The 18,370-nt window shown below is 45.4% G+C and overlaps 1 protein-coding gene across 1 annotated transcript in view; it reads left to right on the top strand.

Moving 5' to 3' along the window:
• Nucleotides 1-8,709: 8,709 nt before the first annotated feature.
• LOC143959353 (voltage-dependent T-type calcium channel subunit alpha-1I-like) overlaps nt 8,710-18,370 on the top strand; it is a gene marked incomplete at its 5' end in the record, with an annotated part of 1,248,755 nt that continues 1,239,094 nt past the window's right edge. The window contains 3 exons of the mRNA XM_077468015.1: nt 8,710-8,778; nt 8,878-9,062; nt 11,047-11,173. Coding sequence (XP_077324141.1) covers nt 8,710-8,778; nt 8,878-9,062; nt 11,047-11,173 — 381 coding nt within the window. The remainder of the gene's footprint in view (nt 8,779-8,877; nt 9,063-11,046; nt 11,174-18,370) is intronic.

Raw genomic sequence — 18,370 nt, forward strand, 5'->3', positions numbered from 1 at the left:
AAAACTTGACTAACCTCGTATTTTAGATTATCCTCAGAGACTGAAACAGAGGTAGGGAGAGGACGAGAGGACTAAAGGCTTTTTAGGAATGGGTAAGGGCATGAGAAGATCGGGAGTCTGAGCAGGGACCCCCACACCCTTAAGAATGAGCTGGGCATCCATAACAGGACCACCAGACTGGGCAGAGGTCAGTGGATCCCTGAGGTCATGTTGGTTAGAAAGTGACATGTCACAAGAGTCAAGCTGGGTAGCTGCAACACAAACAGAATGCAGAGAACCCTGAGAAAAAGATTGAAAACCCCTCCTGGCCGAATTAGGTATTCTATCCAAAGGATGGATTGAGCCTCTTAAACGGGTTTGAACGGACATAGTAGCAGTAGGGTGAGGCCAGGTCACCGAAGGTGATGAACAAGAAGCAGGAAGCTCATTGGGTATGGGCTGGACTGGCATAACTGGTGCAGAGGTCGACTGAATAGTATTGTCAGGTGTAGCGACCATCTCAATCGCATCACAGGGCATAGCAACTGTGGAATTTGCAGACAAGTTAGCCTGGCTGTGCATCCAAGGGAAATTAGGGACAGACAAATGTAAATGGTTATGCGAACTGGAGTGAATGATCGACTCAGGTTCATAGGTGGGCCCCTCATCCAGAGTACCACATGACCTAGAGAGTGCATCAGTCCGACTATTGCAGGACGCATCCTAGAGATCGCTATATACAGCAGGAAGAGCAGAAGATACTGGGATGGTGGTAACAGGAAGTTTCTCCTTTGGGGTACCCTTGAGTAGGCAGGAAGAGGAACAGGAGGAACCCCAAGCCAGGATCTGTCCAGCAGACCAGTCAACGTGTGGAGAATGGAGTCGTAACCAAGGAAGACCTAATATGATAGGAGATGAAGCCTTAGGTAAGACAAGAAAGGATATCCACTCCTGGTGGAGTTTCCCTACTGACATCTTAACAGGAAGAGTCTGAAAGCAGATAAGGCCCCCTGGGAGAACCGTGCCATCAATCGCCAAGACCACCAATGTCATTGTAAGGGGCAAAAGGGTAAATCTCAAGGAGGATGCAGTTTCCCAATCCATGAAATTGCCAGCGGCTCCGGAATCCAGATGCGCTGAGACCGAACGAGAGGAAGCACCGACATGAAGCAACACAGAAAGGAGAAGACAAGAAGGTGAAGGTGATATTTCAGGGTCTAATACTCCACCTTCTAGATGTATTAGCCCCGAGCGTTTTTCCGGACGAAGAGAACAAGTGTCACGGAAATGACCTTTGGCCCCACAATAGAGGCATAGGCCCAGAGTTCTGCGCCTAGCACGTTCTTCGGGAGATAATTTAGTCCAGCCCAACTGCATAGGTTCCTCAGTAGGCAGGGGGTGTTCCTCGGATCACAGAGAAGGGACTCGGGCTCAGGCTGCCTAAAGAACGGGGAGTGCTGGCGTCTTTTTTCCAGGGCCCTCTCCTGAAAGCGAATATCGATCTGGTTACACAAGGTGATAACACTGTCCAGATCAGCAGGAAGGGATCTTTCTGCTAATTCATCCTTCACTCTATTAGAGAGGCCATGTAAAAAGGTTGCAACTAGGGCCTCATTATTCCAGCTCAATTCAGCTGTGAGGATACGGAACTGAAGAGCATACTGTCCCACAGAAGCAGACTCTTGACGGAGGCGTAAAAGAGCGCTAGCCGCTGAGGAGACACGACCCGGTTCCTCGAAGATATTCCGAAAAAGTTTCAAGAAATCAGACAGGCTAGAAACCACTGGATCATTCAGTTCCCACAGAGGGGCGGCCCAAGCTAATGCCTCGCCGGACAGGAGGGATATGATATATGTGACTTTTGCCCGATCGGACAGGAAGTTTTGGGGCTGAAGTTCAAAATGAATGGTGCACTGGCTAACGAACCCCCTGCAAGCCTTGGAGTCCCCAGAGAAACGGACCGGAGCTGGTAGTAGTAATGAATGTGTGGCTGCGACTGATGCGATAGGTGCAGCAGCAGATAGCGGTTGCGGTTGTTGAGCTGGGGGTCCTAATGAGGCCTGAACCTGTTCAAAATGGGATGCCAAATCCTGAAGGAATCGCATCACCTGGGTCTGATGCGATTCTTGGGTCTCAAGTCGCCGAACTAAGCTCTGCAATGGATCATCTGCAGGAAGCGGCACGTCAGCCGGGTCCATGGCTGATCAAACTGTCAGGTCACCTTGAGGCGAGGTGACAGGTGCACACCGTAGGGATCAGGAGTGCACCGCAAGGTTGTGGACCCTACGGCTGACTGCTGCAGACGGGGGACAGATCCTACTGGGGTTAGAGCATAAGATTCCCTGGGGCACGGAGTCTAAAAGCCAGCAGGTGTTCACCAGCGCCTCTGGTGGTGAGGATGGACTTGGCTGCAACTGGCTCCAGGGTCCCCCAGCTCACACCCACAGTAGGCAACAGGAGGATAGGGATGGTGAGGGACAAGGCCAAGGTCGGTTCCACAAGCAGACAAGAATAGTCAGGTACACGCCTAGGTCGGGATCACAGGCAAACAAGGATAGTCAAGACACGCCAAAGTCGGTAACGGAAACCAGTAGCAGAGCACACGGCAGGAAACAGGAAGCTAACACACAAAGGAATACACAATGGTTGATCAGCACTGATGGCCTGCAGTGTACAGGTTAATATTGGGCTCCCTGATAGGGCCTGGGGTGGAGCCATGCTTAGAGGAGAGGTTCTAAAAACCACCAGGTGGAAGTGGCTGGCCTATTAGTCTGAAGACATGAGGGGAGGTAAGCAAACACAGGAAGATCACTTCATAACCATGACAACAGGTTCTGGGGAGCTGGGTTTTTTTTCACCGCGCCAGTGGCTGCTCATGGGCGACGCATGCAGACTTCTGTGGCCATTTGAGGAGATCACCAAACTGGTCAGTCGCAGCCATGGCGCCATCAGTGACATGGTACCTTATGCCTTCTTTATGGAGCGTGCATTGCATCGTGTCATTGATCAAGTTGTGGAAGAGCAGGAGCGGGAAGATGAGGAATTCGCAATGCTGGATGAATTCCCAGGGGTGGCTACTCTATCTGAGACAAGTCAACAACAGGAGTCTGAAGAGGAGTCAGAGGAGGATGGTGCCGGGGCGGATGAGGAGGAGCAAGAAGAGCAAGAAGAGCATGCTTTAAACCTTTCTGGGATCCCTGTTGTTGTGCGTGGATGGGGAGAGGAGAATGAAGAGGACGACATTATCCTGGATGATGAGCAGGAGCCAGGCCACCACACCGCTTCCAGTTTAGTGCAAATGGGGGCCTTCATGCTCCAGTGTTTTAATAGGGACCCCCGTATAAAAAGCATAAGGGTCAAGGACCAGTACTGGGTGACAACGTACTTAGACCCTCGGTACAAACACAAAATGGCGGAAATGTTACCGCCGTCACAGAGGGCTGTCAGAATGGAGCACTTCCAGGCATTGCTTGGAGAAATGCTGCATTCTGCTTTTGCGTGCGCTGGCAGAGGAGTAATTCCCACTCCCAGAGAAGGAGTTGCGGGTACCAATCCAACAGCGCCTGCAAGAAGAGGCCGGTTTGAAGATGTGTTGGGGACTTCTGATATGAGGTCATTCTTTCAGCCGACCATCGAGAGGTGTCATCCGGATCCAGCATCAGGGAATGCCTAGACCGCCAGGTGTCCGACTACATCGGGTTAACGTCCGATGTGAACGCTCTGAGGAGTGATGAACCCCTGGACTACTGGGTGGGCAGGCTTGACCTCTGGCCAGAGCTTGCCCAATTTGCAATTGAACTGTTGGCTTGCCCCTCGTCCAGTGTCCTGTCCGAAAGGACGTTCAGCGCAGCAGGGGGGATCGTGACCGATAAGCGTACTCGCCTAGCTCACGACAGTGTTAACTACCTCACATTTCTAAAAATGAATGAGGCATGGATCTCGGAGGAATTCAACACATGTGACCAGTAGACCATGTATATGTCTATAAACGATTTTTTTAATCGAGCACACAGACCTTCTTTCTTCATTTGGCTCACTTCCTTGTCCAAAAAAAGCACACCGTACTATATGCCCGTACCCTCCTGTTTGAAGAGGTTGAGCAGTGTCATATTTTTGGGGCCCAGTAGCATGTTGCTGGTATCAGTTCTGCTGTTAGTGCTCTCTATCTCGGTGCAGGTGTCAGTGCTCTATATCACGGTGCTGGTGATCATCTCCTGCACCCTCTTCTTTGCCTACCCTCACCTTCCCTCGCCTCCATTGTCTCAAGATTCCTGAATTTTCAGAATTTCACATATAAAAAAAGAATGCTTGTAGTTGTCGATCCCAGATTCACCTCATACATGTGTTATGTCACGGTGCTGGTGTCAGAACACTCTATCACGGTGCAGGTGTCAGTGCTCTATATCACGGTGCTGGTGCTGGTGATCATCTCCTGCACCCTCTTCTTTGCCTACCCTCACCTTCCCTCGCCTCCATTGTCTCAAGATTCCTGAATTTTCAGAATTTCACATAAAAAAAAAGAATGCTTGTAGTTGTCGATCCCAGATTCACCTCATACATGTGTTATGTCACGGTGCTGGTGTCAGATCACTCTATCACGGTGCAGGTATCAGTGCTCTATATCACGGTGCTGGTGCGGGTGATCATCTCCTGCACCCTCTTCTTTGCCTACCCTCACCTTCCTTCACCTCCATTGTCTCAAGATTCCTGAATTTACAGAATTTCATATATAAAAAAAGAATGCTTGTAGTTGTCAATCCCAGATTCACCTCATACATGTGTTATGTCACGGTGCTGGTGTCAGATCACTCTATCACGGTGCAGGTGTCAGTGCCCTATATCACGGTGCTGGTGCTGGTGATCATCTCATGCACCCTCTTCTTTGCCTACCCTCACCTTCCCTCGCCTCCATTGTCTCAAGATTCCTGAATTTTCAGAATTTCACATTTAAAAAAAGAATGCTTGTAGTTGTCGATCCCAGATTCACCTCATACATGTGTTATGTCATTGGCCATGTGGTGGGACTATGTGTGCACAGCTAGTAATTATTTTGTGGCTGCAAATATGACCTGTAGGTTTGTAAAGTTCACCATCCCTGTGATGTGCTGACTTCCTCCTGGGGCTGCTTATTATGAGGGGCTCTCACCATCCCTGTGCTATGCTGACTTCCTCCTGGGGCTGCTTACGGTGCAGATGATAGTGCTGTATATCACGGTGCTGGTGTCAGTGCTGTTTATCACGGTGCTGGTGTCAGTGCTTTATGTCATGCTGCTGATGTCAGTGCTCTTTATCACGGTGCTGGAGTCAAATCACTCTATCACGGTTCAGGTGTCATTGCTGTATGTCACGCTGCAGGTGTCAGTGCTGTATATCACGGTGCAGGTGTCAGTGCTTTATGTCACGCGGCTGATGTCAGTGCTCTCTATCACGGTGCTGGTGTCAGATCACTCTATCACGGTGCAGGTGTCATTGCTGTATGTCACGCTGCAGGTGTCAGTGCTGTATATCACGGTGCTGGTGTCAGTGTTGTATATCACGGTGCTGGTCTCAGTGCTTTGTGTCATGCTGCTGGTGTCAGATCACTCTATCACGGTGCAGGTGTCATTGCTGTATGTCACGCTGCAGGTGTCATTGCTGTATATCACGGTGCTGGTGTCAGTGCTGTATATCACGGTGCTGGTGTCAGTGCTTTATGTCACGCTGCTGATGTCAGTGCTCTCTATCACGGTGCTGGTGTCAGATCACTCTATCACGGTGCAGGTGTCAGTGCTCTATATCACGGTGCTGGTGCTGGTGATCATCTTCTGCACCCTCTTCTTTGCCCACCCTCACCTTCCCTCGCCTCCATTTTCTCAAGATTCCTGAATTTTCAGAATTTCACATATAAAAAAAGAATGCTTGTAGTTGTCGATCCCAGATTCACCTCATACATGTGTTATGTCACAGTGCTGGTGTCAGATCACTCTATCACGGTGCAGGTGTCAGTGCTCTATATCACGGTGCTGGTGCTGGTGATCATCTCCTGCACCCTCTTCTTTGCCTACCCTCACCTTCCCTCGCCTCCATTGTCTCAAGATTCCTGAATTTTCAGAATTTCACATATAAAAAAAGAATGCTTGTAGTTGTCGATACCAGATTCACCTCATACATGTGTTATGTCATTGACCATGTGGTGGGACTATGTGTGCACAGCTAGTAATTATTTTGTGGCTGCAAATATGACCTGTAGGTTTGTAAAGTTCACCATCCCTGTGATGTGCTGACTTCCTCCTGGGGCTGCTTATTATGAGGGGCTCCCACCATCCCTGTGCTATGCTGACTTCCTCCTGGGGCTGCTTACGGTGCAGGTGTCAGTGCTGTATATCACGGTGATGGTGTCACTGCTTTATGTCATGCTGCTGATGTTAGTGCTGTCTATCACGGTGCTGGTGTCAGATCATTCTATCCCGGAGCAGGTGTCATTGCTGTATGTCACGCTGCTGGTGATCATCTCCTGCACCCTCTTCTTTGCCTACCCTGACCTTCCCTCTCCTCCATTGCCTTCATGCGCTCCACAGTCCTGAATTGTTACAATTTCACATATAAAAAAAGAATGCTTGTAGTTGTCGATCCCGGATTCACCTCATACATGTGTTATGTCATTGGCCATGTGGTGGGACTATGTTTGCACAGCTAGTAATTATTTTGTGGCTGCAAATTTGACCTCTAGGTTTGCAAAGTTCGCCTCCCATTGAAGTCAATGGGGCCCGCCACGAACGTTACGGTTCACAAAACTATCGGCCGCGTTCACGGTCCGCATTCGCAAAACGTCCCGTCGGAAGTTCGTCCATCACTAATTACCAAAGGATGTTGGGTCGCACTGTAGAGCCCAGTGTCAGAAAGCTGGGTTTGCGTCTGAGATCTTGGGTCAAAAAGCACCTAGAAATTAATGGCAACAAATCACTGGAGCGTTCTAAAGTGGCCAGCAGTGAGACCAGATCTAAATCCCATTGAACACCTGTGGAGAGATCTTAAAATTTCTGTTGAGAAAAGGCGCCCTTCCAATAAGAGAGACCTGGAGCAATTTGTAAAGGAAGAGTGGTCCAAAATTTCAGGTGAGAGGTGTAAAAAGCTTATTCATGGTTAAAGGAAGTGACTGATTTCATTTTTTTCCAAAGGGTGTGCAAACAAATATTAAGTTAAGGCTGCCAAAAATTTTGACCAGTCCATTTTTGGAATTTTGTGTGACATTATGTCCAATTTGCTTTTTTTCCTCCATTTTTTTGTTTTGTTCCAATACATACAAAGGGAATAAACATACAGTATATATAGCAAAACATGTGTTACTGCAATACCTTTCTGTGAGAAATACGTGATTTTCTGGAAAACATTCTGGGGTGCTAACAATTTTGGCCATGACTGTGTGTATATGTGTGTGTGTGTGTGTGTGTGTGTGTGTGTGTGTATGTGTACATATATATATATATATATATATATATACACCAAAATATGTGACATTATTATACATAAATAGAGAAATGGAATTTACGATCTGAGAGAACTTAAAATAAGACACTTAAAACCTTCTTGTGAGGGTTTCTTAGTTTTAAAGACAATGAACTTAAGGTGGATGTAAACCTGAAAAAAACTATTTTAATTAAGGCTTGCACCTTGTACAGTATAGGATTTCATGTCATCTGTGCACAGTCTTGCCACAAAGAGTTAATCCAGCTCTGAGTAGACCTCTTATCTTTTTTCAGTGAGATAAAAACAGTCAGACAGAGAAACAGATGTCCTTTTCTCCCCCTTGCTGTGAGTGACAGGTAATTTCCTTATCTCATGCAGGAGTGGGCATGAGAGAGGCATTCTGTGTACTTTCCCAGCATCATCATCCTCCTCTTTCAGCATCTCACAGCTATTACCACAGCTCTCCACTACAGCCTGTGTTGTTTAGCACATGCACAGGAGTCACAGGGGGGCCGTGAGCACACTCCGCATATACCAAACGCAAGGTTCGTCCTCGCAAAGCTGCCTGCCCATAGGGGAGCGTAGAGGTGAGCGGGGAGTCTAGTGATGTCACAACTCCACCAACCGAACTCCAGATCATAGCCCCACCCTTAGATTTTGAGGATTTGCGGGGCTCGGTGTGCAGAAGGGGGTGATTTTTGAAAGGTAGGGATACATGCAGGAGTAATAGTTGATTATCATGAGTAGTGTGTTTACATCCACTTTAAGTTAACGTCTAAAAAAAAAATTTGAACAAGATGGCTTCTGAGTTCATAAAAACATGGGAAAAATAATATGATATGTACAGTAAAGTACTTCTATATTTATTTTCACCTCAGTAGTTCTGACAATACTGTATACGATAGAATCAGATGTCAAGACCTGCACATTCACTGTTTTATAAGGATTTGCTAATCTCAGTCCATAATTTTCACGTTTGAAGATTAGTAAACAGAGTTATATGAGTTCCAGATTGGTTCCAGATCCTTCCTAGACCTCGGTTGCCATATTCACACAATAATTGAACACTGTAATGAAATACTCTTTCTTACAGACTATTTACACCAAACCAAATGTTTTTATTGTGTAATTTACAATGCATATCACAGAAATAAATACAAATTCCTTGGAGCTTTATTTTTTTCACAGTGTTACATTTATTTAATCTCATATTAAATATTATTTCATTACAGAATATTCTCTTATGTTTCTGTTATCAGTAATGATACTTTCCTTTTTTTCCAGGAGAGGTTGTTTCTCAGTATATCAAACTATATTTTTACTGCTATATTTGTAGCTGAGATGACATTAAAGGTATGTTGCTGTATGAAATTACAGCTCCCTATTTAGTGAAAAACTGGTTATTTTGCTCTCATTCCAGTGGAATATAGCTAGTTTCTTTTGTTCCTCTAGGTGGTTTCTTTAGGACTTTATTTTGGGGACCGAGCATACCTCCGCAGCAGCTGGAACATTCTAGATGGTTTCCTTGTCTTTGTATCACTGATTGATATTGTGGTTTCTGTGGCATCTGCTGGAGGAGCCAAGATTCTTGGAGTTCTGAGGGTGCTGCGACTTCTACGTACTTTACGGCCTCTAAGGTGAAAAAAAACCCAGATACTATATGTCATTTTAATTAGTTGTTATACATCTTCCAAGAACTCTTAATGAAAAAGTCAGAGTTTATATGTAGCAAGCTTAAAAAGATGACACAATTAAAGGGTAGCTGCAAGCAAACAAATTAATATTCCTTAAAACACAGACACAATAACTTTTTACCTGTCAAAAGTAATATGCATAGTACCCCGGTTGTGCTGTATGGCTTTAGAGCAGTGTTTGTCAACTCCAGTCCTCAAGGCACCACAACAGGTCATGTTTTCAGGATGTCCATTATTTTGCACAGGTGATTTGATCAGCATCACTGCCTTAGTAATTACTACAGCCATTTCATCTAAGGAAAATCCTGAAAACCTGTTATGTTGGGGCGCCTTGAGGACTGCAGTTGAGAAACACTGCTTTAGAGTGTAAAGTAGATGACAGCATCTCTTCAGACCCTGCAATTCTACACATGACCATACTGAGTTATTTTCCTTATATAAGCCTATCTAGGGATCTCCCACCTACCAATTATGGAGCCAGCACTCCTATGGCACTTTTTAGAACTTTTTACTGTCCTTTGCCAACACAGTATTGAAATTCGATTTCTTGACTCTAAAACTAATAGATTATTATGTACAATAATACATGTTCATTGCACTGTATTTTTTTCTATTTGCATTCCTAAATATAACAAGCTTATTAAAACTGTATAGTTACCAGAATACAGTCCTCTTAGAAATAATGGGTTTGATTTGTTTAAAGGTATCTAAAAGCAAAATGCATCCGTTGCCTATAACAATCATATTTTTTATTTACCTCTGGCACGCAGGAGGGGGTGCCTTCTTTACCACCTCTTTTCCATACACAATATATATATACTATATATATTATTACAAAGTAGCAAAGAGCACCTACTGTATTAAAAAATAGTTCATTTCAGATATATGGTTCCCCTATAGCAAGGGAGCGGTGTGCATTTAGCTCTGCTACTGTGCTCCAACCGGCTTACATGCCTTCAGCTTTGAAGAGTGCTTTGAGATGGGTATCCCCCCCCCATAATATGGGAATCTCACTCTATAGCACCAGTGCCCAATGCTGATGAGCACTAAACTCTTCGTCAGCCAGGTGGCAAAGGTGGCACTTAGTAAACTGGTTTTAGGGGCCCCTAACCAGTGTACTATACAGTGCAAAGTGAACTAAACACAAAGCTAAACACATAGCCCTGTGAAAAAAAAAATACTTTATTAAATCTGAAGTGTGCTCCAACATGGAAGAATCGTGTTTGGGGGAGGAACTTTTGGGCATAAAAAGAAAATGCCAAAAACGGCTAAACGCATCTAAATGCGACTAAGCACTAGGCATGTTTAGCTCTTGAGTGATTACTTATTTCAATGGCCAGAATAAATTAAAATTATAGCCAATTAAATGCCCAAATGCCGCTAAACGTGCCTAAATGCATTCAAAAATATGCGGCTTAGGTTTGTTTTTAATGATGTCCTGTCAGGATAAATGGCATTTACAATAAACCAGTGTTCATGAGGCCTTTGTTTGCTGCGTTAACATACAAGTCCATATCATTTTAGCCCCATACACACTATCAGTTTTTCTGCTGAGTTTTTCCTTCAGGTTTACCAAAACCATGTAGTGCAAGGGCCTGCCTGATTACATACAAATTGAAACAGGTTTGACCTCATATTATATGGTTTTGGTAAGTCTGAAGGAAAAACTCAGCAGAAAAACTGATAGTGTGTATGCGGCTTTAGGTATAACTAACTATGCCTTAATACTGTGTCTGAAATAAAACCTACAGTATGTGATCTACCACTTGGGAAAATGGGAAAATCAGGTTTACAATGGTGTAGGACATGCAATATTTATGATTCAATACAGTATGTGACATTATAAATAATACATTTTTTTTTACAATAGATTACTATTAACAATAGAGGAATTCATTACTATTCATTTTTTTTCCCTTTGATTCAGAGTAATCAGCAGAGCTCCAGGCTTGAAGCTGGTGGTGGAAACCTTAATATCTTCTTTAAAACCAATTGGAAATATTGTACTGATTTGTTGTGCCTTCTTCATCATTTTTGGGATCCTTGGAGTGCAGGTACTGACACATGTATTATTCCATATACAGTGGGGAGAACAAGTATTTGACACTGCCGATTTTGCAGGTTTTCCTACTTACAAAGCATGTAGAGGTCTGTAATTTTATCACAGGTACTCTTCAACTGTGAGAGACGGAATCTAAAACAAAAATCCTGAAAATCACATTGTATGATTTTTTAAGTAAATAATTTGCATTTTATTGCATTACATAAGTATTTGATACATCATAAAAGCAGAACTTAATATTTGGTACAGAAACCTCTGTTTGCAATTACAGACGTTTTCTGTAGTTGACCAAGTTTGCACATACTGCAGCATGGATTTTGGCCCACTCCTCCAAACAGACCTTCTCCAGATCCTTCAGGTTTTGAGGCTGTCGCAGAGCAATACAGACTTTCAGCTCCCTCCAAAGATTTTCTATTAGGTTCAGGTCTGGAGACTGGCTAGGCTACTCCAGGACCTTGAGATGCTTCTTATGGAGCCACTCCTTAGTTGCCCTGGCTGTGTGTTTTGGGTTGTTGTCATGCTGCAAGACTCAGCCACGACCCATCTTCAATGCTCTAACTGAGGGAAGGAGATTGTTGGCCAAGATCTCATGATACATGGCCCCATCCATCCTCCCCTCTATGCGGCACAGTCGTCCTGTGTCCTTTGCATAAAAGCAGCCCCAAAGAATGATGTTTCCACCTCTATGCTTCACAGTTGGGATCGTGTTCTTGGGGTTGTACTCATCCTTCTTCTTTCTCCAAACACGGCGAGTGGAGTTTAGACCAAAAAGCTCTATTTTTTCTCATCAGACCACATGACCTTCTCCCATTCCTCCTCTGGATCATTCAGATGGTCATTGGCAAACTTCGGGCCTGGACATGTGCTGACTTGAGGTCCCCCTACCTTGCATGCGCTGCAGGATTTTAATCCGTGACGGCGTAGTGTGTTACTAATGGTTTTCTTTGTGACTTTGGTCCCAGCTCTCTTCAGGTTCTGCCATGTAGTTCTGGGCTGATCCCTCACCTTCCTCATGATCATTGATGCCCCACAAGATGAGAACTTGCATGGAGCCCCAGACCAAGGGAGATTGACCATCATCTTGAACTTCTTCCATTTTCTAATAATTGTGCCAACGGTTGTCTTTTCACCAAGCTGATTACCTAGTGGATTTTTTTGTTCAAGATGATTGCCTATTGTCCTGTAGCCCATCCCAGCCTTGTGCAGGGCTACAATATTATTCCTGATGTCCTTACACAGCTCTCTGGTCTTGGCCATTGTGGAGAGGTTGGAGTCTGTTTGAGTGTGGGGACAGGTGTCTTTTATACATATAACAAGTTCAAACAGGTGTAGTTAATACAGGTAATAAGTGGAAGAACAGGAGGGCTTCTTAACCGGTTCCGGACCAGCCGCTGCAATTGTACTGTGGCAGGTTGGTATGGCTGTGCAAAGCGTCGTAGCTATACGTCATCTCTCATCTTGGTTATTTCTGTTCCAGACCGAGGAGAGATGACATCTAAAAGTGAGTTGCACAACACTACACTGACACCAGTGTCATGTAGGCACCAGGTCATGTAGACACACAATTCATCCCGATCACCCCCCTGTTAACCCCTTCACCACCTGTCACCGTGTCACCCAGAAAAGCAATCATATTTTTTTTATTGCTGTATTAGTATCATTAGTGACAAAAATCAGCGTTAGGGCAATTAGTATTAGCCCCATATAGGTCTAGGGACCCCTCCTAACACCCCCAAAAAAGGTTTAACCCATTGATTACCCCCTGTCACCTGTAAGTGTCACGGGTGACACAGTTTAGCTAGATTTTTTCATAGCGCCGGGGCACCCATTGTATTTTACCCAATAAAGGTTTTACCCCCTGATCACCCGGCGGGTGATCAAAGTTAGGTTTTAGCATCAGATAGGGTCTGCATCACCCCAGGCAGTGTCAGATCAATGCCAGTAGTGCTAACACCCTCACGCACACCATATACCTCTCTTTAGTAGTATAGTGTCTGAACAGATCAATATCTGATCTGATCAGATCTATACTAGCATCCTCAGCAGTTTAGGGTTCCCAAAAATGCAGTGTTAGTGGAATTGGCCCAGATACCTGCTAGCACCTGCGTTTAGTCCCTCTGCCCAGCCCACCCAAGTGCAGTATCAATTGACCACTGTCACTTACAAAACACTAAACACAATTGCAGGGTTCGCAGAGTCAGGCCTGATCCCTGCGAAAGCTAACAGTTTTTTTGGTAGCGTTTGAAACAGTCGTTGAATCAGTCAGACCTTTTTTTACCTGTGAGTCTCACTAATGTACCAGTAAATTTAGAGACCAAAATATTAAATTGAAGGTACAGCAGTAAAGAGGCCTACACATTTCTGAGCATGACAGGTAGTGAAGTGGAAGTCATTCGTCTGTCAGATTAAGGCTCAGAATACGAACCTGTAGACAGCAGTGGCACTCTGACGATGGCGTTGTGGTCCCTGCCAAGGTCAGGAGTACCAGACCCCATTCTTCTGCTGTCGTTGAGGTGCAAGAACTGCAGGTCCCTTGTATGGAGCAGAGAGCCAGTACTAGTGCTGCTCATCCTTCTGTTGAACTGGCAAGCAACACCAGCCTAGTACATCCTGGTTGTACATCCGGCACTGCAGTAACACTTGGTGACGTGGCGAGTCCCATAAGTGCAGTTCAAGCTGGCGAGGTGGCAAGCATGAGTAGTGTCCTGCTGCCACCAAGAAGAAGACAAACACAGGCCCATCAAGCCCATAGTGCCCTTCCTGCTCCATTCGCCAATCCTAATTAGGAGCGCACCACTTCTGCAGCACCCGTATTTCCCCCATTCACTGGCCAAACCGGAATTTAGTTGGAAACAGTTGATTTTACGTCACTTGATTTTTATTCACTGTTTTTCACTGAAGATCTCTACTGCCCCATACACACGAGTGGAAATTCCACCAGCAAAAGTCTGATGGGAGTTTTTGTTCGGACGTGTGTATGCTCCATTAGACTTTTGCTGGTGATATTTCCGCCAGCAAAAGATTGAGAGCAGGTTGTCTATTTTTCCATTAGAAAAATTTCCTATCGGAAATTCCAATCATCTGTATGCAATTCCGACGCACAAAAAAACACACAAGAATACAACGCATGCTTGGAAGCATTGAACTTCATGTTCTCAGCTCGCCGTAGTGTTGTACATCACTACGTTCTTGGTGGTCGAAAGTTCTGAGAACTTTTGTGTGACCGTGTGTATGCAAGCCAAGCTTGAGCGGAATTCCGTCTGAAAAACCATCCAAGATTTTTCAGACGGAAATTCCGCTCGTGTGTATGGGGCATAAAGATCTATTGTGGGCCAAAGCAATTTGTATGCTGGTCAATTCATCGCGCTAATCCCCAGCTGACACTTGCCAGAGATTGGAAACCAATCCCTCATGGACATAACTAAAAAGAATGAGTTGCGGTCATATTGGTCCACTGACCCAATTCATCATATGCCCTTGTTCTCTACCTCCATGACAGGACACGATACAAGCACATCTTATGGTATATGCACTTCAATGACAATGAACTCTGTCATCCTCGGGGTGACCCTGGATTTGATCGGCTCTACAAAATTTGGCCTCTCGTAAACCACTTGAACCAACATTTTGCAGCCTTCTTTACTCCCGATCAAGTTTTCTGCGTTGATGAGTCCCTGATTAAGTTTTCTGGCTGCTTGTCTATTGTGACGAAACGTCCCTACACTCCGCTTGAGTGCTTTCGTCATATACCACTTCCTCCCAGTCTGAATATAGATATCAGATATTCCAACCACTCCCAAGCACAAAACAAGATGAGACTTGCTTAGCTGCTCACATGTACTCTTTATTAGAACCAGAATACAGTCTTTTTATACACTAGGGGTTAGATAACAAGGTAGGCTGTCTCCTGGATAATCCCCCCCCCCCGCCCGCCCCTCTAGTAAACATATAGCAGACAACTATATAATTAGCATGTTAATTAACACAAACAACAATAGTGAAATACTCTGTGTCAAGCCAGACTAGACTAATTTACATTATATAAGACAACAGACAGGTGGCAGGAGTTGATGATATTAGCATCTAACAGTTTGTGTCCCAACAGTATGATTCAGTAACTGTTGCTAATATTGCATATACATATCTAGAGTCTGTGTGTCTTGGGGGGGACATGGACCTGAATCCAAAGTAACACCACCTTAGGGGTCCCCAGGCATACAGCTCACAAATAGCACCGTTCCCCCAAATGCAAGGGACCATAATCGCAAGGCAAGAGGCTGGCTTTCTGTCCTCTCCAAAATCCTCTGTTGCGGGTGAGTCTGTAACATCTATTAAATAGTATCTTCCCAGCAGGTGTGCCAGATACGGTCAAGATGTATAAGCTCTGTGACAGGGAAACAGGCTATACATATAGATTTATCGTTTACGAGGGAAAAGATAGTCACGTAGAGCCAGAGAACTGCCCAGACTACATAGGGAGCACTGGTAAGATAGTGGGACTTGGTGTCACCCTTATTCAGAAAGGGGTACCACTTGTACATGGACAATTATCACAAAAGCGTGCCACTTTCTAGCCACCTTTTTTATTATGGAATTTGCGCATGTGGCATTGTGCGATATAATCACCGGGGCTTCCCCCAAGCCTGCTTGAAGTGTAGTAATTTACTAGCAGTGAAGTGGAGGGATTCTCAGAATTTTTTCGTTATGTCCTCGCTTCTCGCAGACACGGCAGTCCAAATTCCTATGGTGACTGGTGTTGTGGAGAAACCCCTCTGTGTCCATGTATACAACCATAACATGGGAGAGGTGGACCTCAACGACCAGTTGTTGGCGCCATACCTAATTGCCCGTAAGACCAGACACTGGTACAAAAAAGTGTCTGTTTATTTATTTCAATTGGCTTTGTTTGCTGAACACTTTTGTGTTATACAAAGCTTCAGGATGGACTGGATTCTTCCTTAAATTACAGGAAGAGATCATCAGAGCCCTTCTGTTTCCAGACAGTGCTCTTGCCCAACTTCCCAACGCAAATTAAGTGAGCCGGCATTTTCCTTATGCACTCTTTGGTACCCCTTCCCAAAGAACACCCCAAAGAAGATGTCGTGTCTGCAGTAAACACGGATTTAGGCGTGACACCCGCTTTTATTGTCCCTCCTGTCCTGACCAACCTGGCCTCTGCACTGGCGAATGTTTCAAAGGCTACCACACACTAATTGAGTATTAGAATAGGATACAATGAATGCGCATGCATGAGAGATCCGTGATGGATGCCTAGTCACGGAGCTCCGCGCCAACCCAGACTGAGCAGCACCCACAGCACTGGCCAGAGCCATCACAAGCCCGCAATTTTGTGGCGAACAGCCCCCCGCAGAGATCACCCCCTGCATGTCCGTTCGGGGTCCCCAGGCGAAATCTGGAAATCTTCACAGCCTCCACCCGACCTGGGTGTACCAAGATGGCTGCAGCTGCAGACTCTGCAAGCCTGCCTCATGTCTCTAGCATAGACACGCAGCTTGACCACAGGCAAGTCATCTCCCCAGCACACCTACACTATCCCCCGGGCAACAAGGACTCTGCCAGCAGGAGATGCTACCCTCCCCAGCCTCCACAGAGTCGCTCCTAGGACATTCATTTGGAGACCCTCCATTTTCCCCTGCAGGGCCTGTCATGGCCGCACACACTGACTCTCTCCACTATGATTCCCCCGCCAGGGACCAGCATTTTAATATGGAAGAACTCTGCCTCAAATTATCTACTCTTCTAGACAGGGGCTTAGCCTCCACAGCTGCCAAAATCACCGGGGGGATCAAGGCAGACCTCCAGAATATAAGGTCTAGAATTGACACCATTGAAAAAAGTTAGACCAGACTAATGCAACCGCACACCAAAATTCTGACCTCATTTCTACCCTCCAAGATCAATTGGACTCTGCTATGTTCTGCATTGATGACTTGGAGAACAGATCCAGGAGGTGCAACTTTAGGATCAGAAGTCTACCTGAATCCATCCAAGACGTCACTTCGGCAAAAAAGGACCTTATGAAAACACTGTTCCCGAATATCCCAGCACACCGACTGGAGCTAGATAGGGCTCATAGATCACTTGGCCCCCCCAGAAAGGACGGCACACCCAGGGATCTCATCATCAAACCTAATTTTTCCACAGTAAAGGAGGCAGTCATGAGACAAGCATGGGCTCTCCCTCAGGTGACATGCCAAGGGCACTCTGTGCAAATCTTTGCCGACCTCGCTCCCTCAACTATACAACGCGCAGAAGGACTCTGAAACCACTTCTACAAGCTCTAGCAAAGAAGGAAATAAAGTACAGATGGGCCTTTCCATTCGCAGTGAAATTCTGATCTAGAGGCCAAGATTACTCCTTCTCCAATTTTGCGGCGGGTGAAACCCTGCTCCTCAAGCTTGGGCGGCACAGTGGTGTAGTGGTTAGCACTCTCACCTAGCAGTAAAAAGGGTCACTCGTTCAAATCCCAACCACGACACTACCTGCCTGGAGTTTGCATGTTCTCCCTGTGCCTCCAGGTCCTCCAGGTACTCTGGTTTCCTCCCACACTCCAAAGACATGCAGGTAGGTTAATTGGCTTCTGTCCAAAATTGGCCCTAGTATATGAATGGGAACCTTGGATTGTGGGCTCCTTGAGGGTAGGGACTAATGTGAGTGTGCAATGTACAGGGATAGGGGTAGACACTCACTCAGGTTGAACTGGATGAACTAGTGTCTTTATTCAACCTTGCTAACTATGAACTATGAACTATGAAGCTGAAAGTGAACACCCAAGATGCGGACATGGAAATCTCGTGCCCTCCCATGGGCTCGAACAAATGCCCGCCACCAGTGAGCCCGCTGATAGAATATTAAAATTTATAAATGGTTTGGGTCTTTTGAGAATGATTGACTTGCTTATGTATATCATTATATATTCTAGATATGGATAAAGTGAAATATATATATACATATTTGCTATCCCAATGGAATGTTTTGATTAGAGATGGTTTTGTATTTCAACATCCTGTTGGATGAGGTGGGAGCGAACTTGCTCATTCAGAATTTGCGGGCTTTCTGTGGAAGAACAGAGCTCAGAGGAACTTTCAACCATCCTTAATTGGGAAAAGGGTGGGGGTTTAGTTGTAGGAGTAATAAGTTAGTAAAGAGAGCAGACTTGCACTCCGGC

Source organism: Lithobates pipiens, unplaced genomic scaffold, assembly GCF_037356315.1.
Source record: "Lithobates pipiens isolate NorthernLeopardFrog02 unplaced genomic scaffold, aLitPip1_a1.2 Scaffold_71, whole genome shotgun sequence".
NCBI lineage: Eukaryota > Metazoa > Chordata > Amphibia > Anura > Ranidae > Lithobates > Lithobates pipiens.